The sequence below is a fragment of the Limanda limanda genome, chromosome 19 (genome assembly GCF_963576545.1).
Source record: "Limanda limanda chromosome 19, fLimLim1.1, whole genome shotgun sequence".
NCBI classification, from domain to species: domain Eukaryota; kingdom Metazoa; phylum Chordata; class Actinopteri; order Pleuronectiformes; family Pleuronectidae; genus Limanda; species Limanda limanda.
In genome coordinates this window covers 15,333,172-15,335,273 of record NC_083654.1, presented here as the reverse complement: position 1 = coordinate 15,335,273, position 2,102 = coordinate 15,333,172, and the positions used below count along the sequence as shown (strand labels likewise).

The 2,102-nt window shown below is 52.0% G+C and overlaps 1 protein-coding gene across 1 annotated transcript; it reads left to right on the top strand.

The window, feature by feature from the left end:
* The first annotated feature begins 245 nt into the window (after positions 1-245).
* On the top strand, positions 246-1,887 carry LOC133026470 (G-protein coupled receptor 20). Its single transcript, XM_061093365.1, has 4 exons — positions 246-413; positions 634-890; positions 977-1,109; positions 1,300-1,887. Exons 1-4 carry the CDS (start codon positions 246-248, stop codon positions 1,885-1,887), a joined length of 1,146 nt encoding a protein of 381 aa, XP_060949348.1.
* Positions 1,888-2,102: the final 215 nt, after the last annotated feature.

Below are 2,102 nucleotides of genomic sequence, written 5' to 3'. Positions count from 1 at the left end.
TGAGTGTGACCAACAGAAGCAGTTATGCAAAATGTAAGCTCCCAGTACAAAAGCTACTTGACATGTCTGTATGTTTCCACCACAGCCATATAGAATAATACTCTCATATACTGTGTATATGTAGTACTTTACTTTAATTTTCATGTCTAACTTCAAATAGTTTTGCACTAAACGAAAAATATCATTGATGATGCATATTTATCTTCTTCGCTTCTCAGAACCTTGACATTCATCCTCTTTAACCAATGGAGAGTCTTCCTGACAACATCAGCTCCCCCGAGCTCCTCCTGACTCCAGAGCTGACTAACTGCAGCGCCTGGAAGCAGCGCTGGGGGGCGCCACACTTGCACAGGTTAGGGCACCTGAATGTGCAGCTGTACCAAGACTTCTACGCCGTGTGGGTCTCTCTTATGGTGAGATACAACAACACCACATTTATTCTGCAAGAACCTTTTTGGATTCATTGATTGGGATTGGTTTTGGATGAACCTTTATTTGAGTGAATATCAACATATAGAAAGGCGAAAGAAATGCGTTGAATGACCTCAAACTGCTCTTGAGCAAGGCACCATACCTTCACATACTCACATGACTTTAGTGTTGAAGCACTGAGAGTTCATCCCTCTGCTGCAGGTGTGTAACTGCCTCATGCTGGTGGTCGGTGTTACGCTCAACTCCTTGGCTCTCTACGTCTTCTGTGGGGCCTCCACCCACTCCTCAGCCTCTGTGGTTTACACTATGAACTTGGCAGTAGCTGACCTGCTGGTGGCGCTGTCACTGCCCGCTCGCATTGCCCTGTATCACAGCATGGGGGGCTGCTTGGCTTGCTCCTACGTCCACACCTTCAGCTACTTCGTCAACATGTACTGCAGCATCCTGTTTCTGACCAGGTGGGTGGGTCACGTCGCTACGCAGCTTTGAAACCATCTCCACCTTCTTCTTTCTCTGTGACTGCACGTCCTTTATTTTTTCTCAGTATCTGTATAGATCGATACCTCGCTGTGGTCCACGCGTCAGGCACCCTCCATCGATGGAGAACCCCAGGGGCGGCCAAGTGTGTCAGCGCCGCAGTGTGGTTCATTGCAGTGGTGGTCACCTACTCCTTCCAGGTGATGACCAACACAACACACTGGGGCTGCTTTCAGACATGTACTGGACTTTCTGTGGACGTTCTACTAAGGTCATGTCTGAAAACAGTTTTAATTTTTCAAATACATGTATATACACAGTCGGCCGACAAGAAAAGCAGAAGAAACTCTCTTAAACTTCATATGTGGTCCTCTCTCCTCCTCTCTCCAGACCACAGCGGTTGGGTTCAGCTCCTCCTGCGTGCTCCTCCCCGCCCTCTTCTACCTCACCGTCCTGGAGTTCGCCCTCCCCCTTCTCGCTGTGGTGGTCTTCACCCTGCGCGTCGCCTGTTTCCTCACCTCCAGCCACGGCCTGATGCCGCAGCAGAGCAGGGTGAGGAGGGCCCGTGCCGTCAGGCTTCTGGCCGCGGTCCTCGTGGTCTTCACCGTGTGCTTCACGCCCTTCCACGTCCGCCAGGTGCTGGTTTACTTCTGGGTCAGAGATGGTGGGAAGGGGCTGGGCCAGGGGGCAGGGCATGTGCTGGCCTATCACATCACGGTGACCCTGAGCAGCCTCAACAGCTGCCTGGATCCAGTGGTTTACTGCTTTGTGACGGACAGCTTCAAGAGAGTGTGGAGGACGAGGAGGAGGGGAGGGACAGAGGGGGAGGCCGGGCAGACCAGTGGTGGCGGGGGAGAAGGGGAGAGGAACCCAATGAATAAATGTTCAGGTGCGGTGCTGGCGATGGCTCACAGTGTGGCCACTCTCACCCTCGCCAGCAGGCCCCTTTCTGCAGCCAGCGTGGACCAGTCTGATTAGACCGGTGGGTAACCCCCCCTCCCGATACCTGTTGATTGACGAGTCCAGAGAGACAGTGGAACAAAAACTCAAACACAAATTTATCTTTATGATGAACAAAACAACACTTCAGTTGGGGCACCCGTCCACCCTTTGTCATCCCTCTATCTCTCCTTGTTTTCACCTTTGCATCCCTCTGGCCTCTGACAGCCCATTAAAGGGCGGGTCACAAAATG

Bases quoted from the DNA above. Each gene is read 5' to 3' on its own strand.
- LOC133026470 (XM_061093365.1), top strand. From the start codon at position 246: ATGGAGAGTCTTCCTGACAACATCAGCTCCCCCGAGCTCCTCCTGACT. The intron at 414-633 runs GTGAGATACAAC...CCTCTGCTGCAG, and splicing joins CCGTGTGGGTCTCTCTTATG to GTGTGTAACTGCCTCATGCT. The intron at 1,110-1,299 runs GTGATGACCAAC...TCCTCTCTCCAG, and splicing joins TGGTCACCTACTCCTTCCAG to ACCACAGCGGTTGGGTTCAG.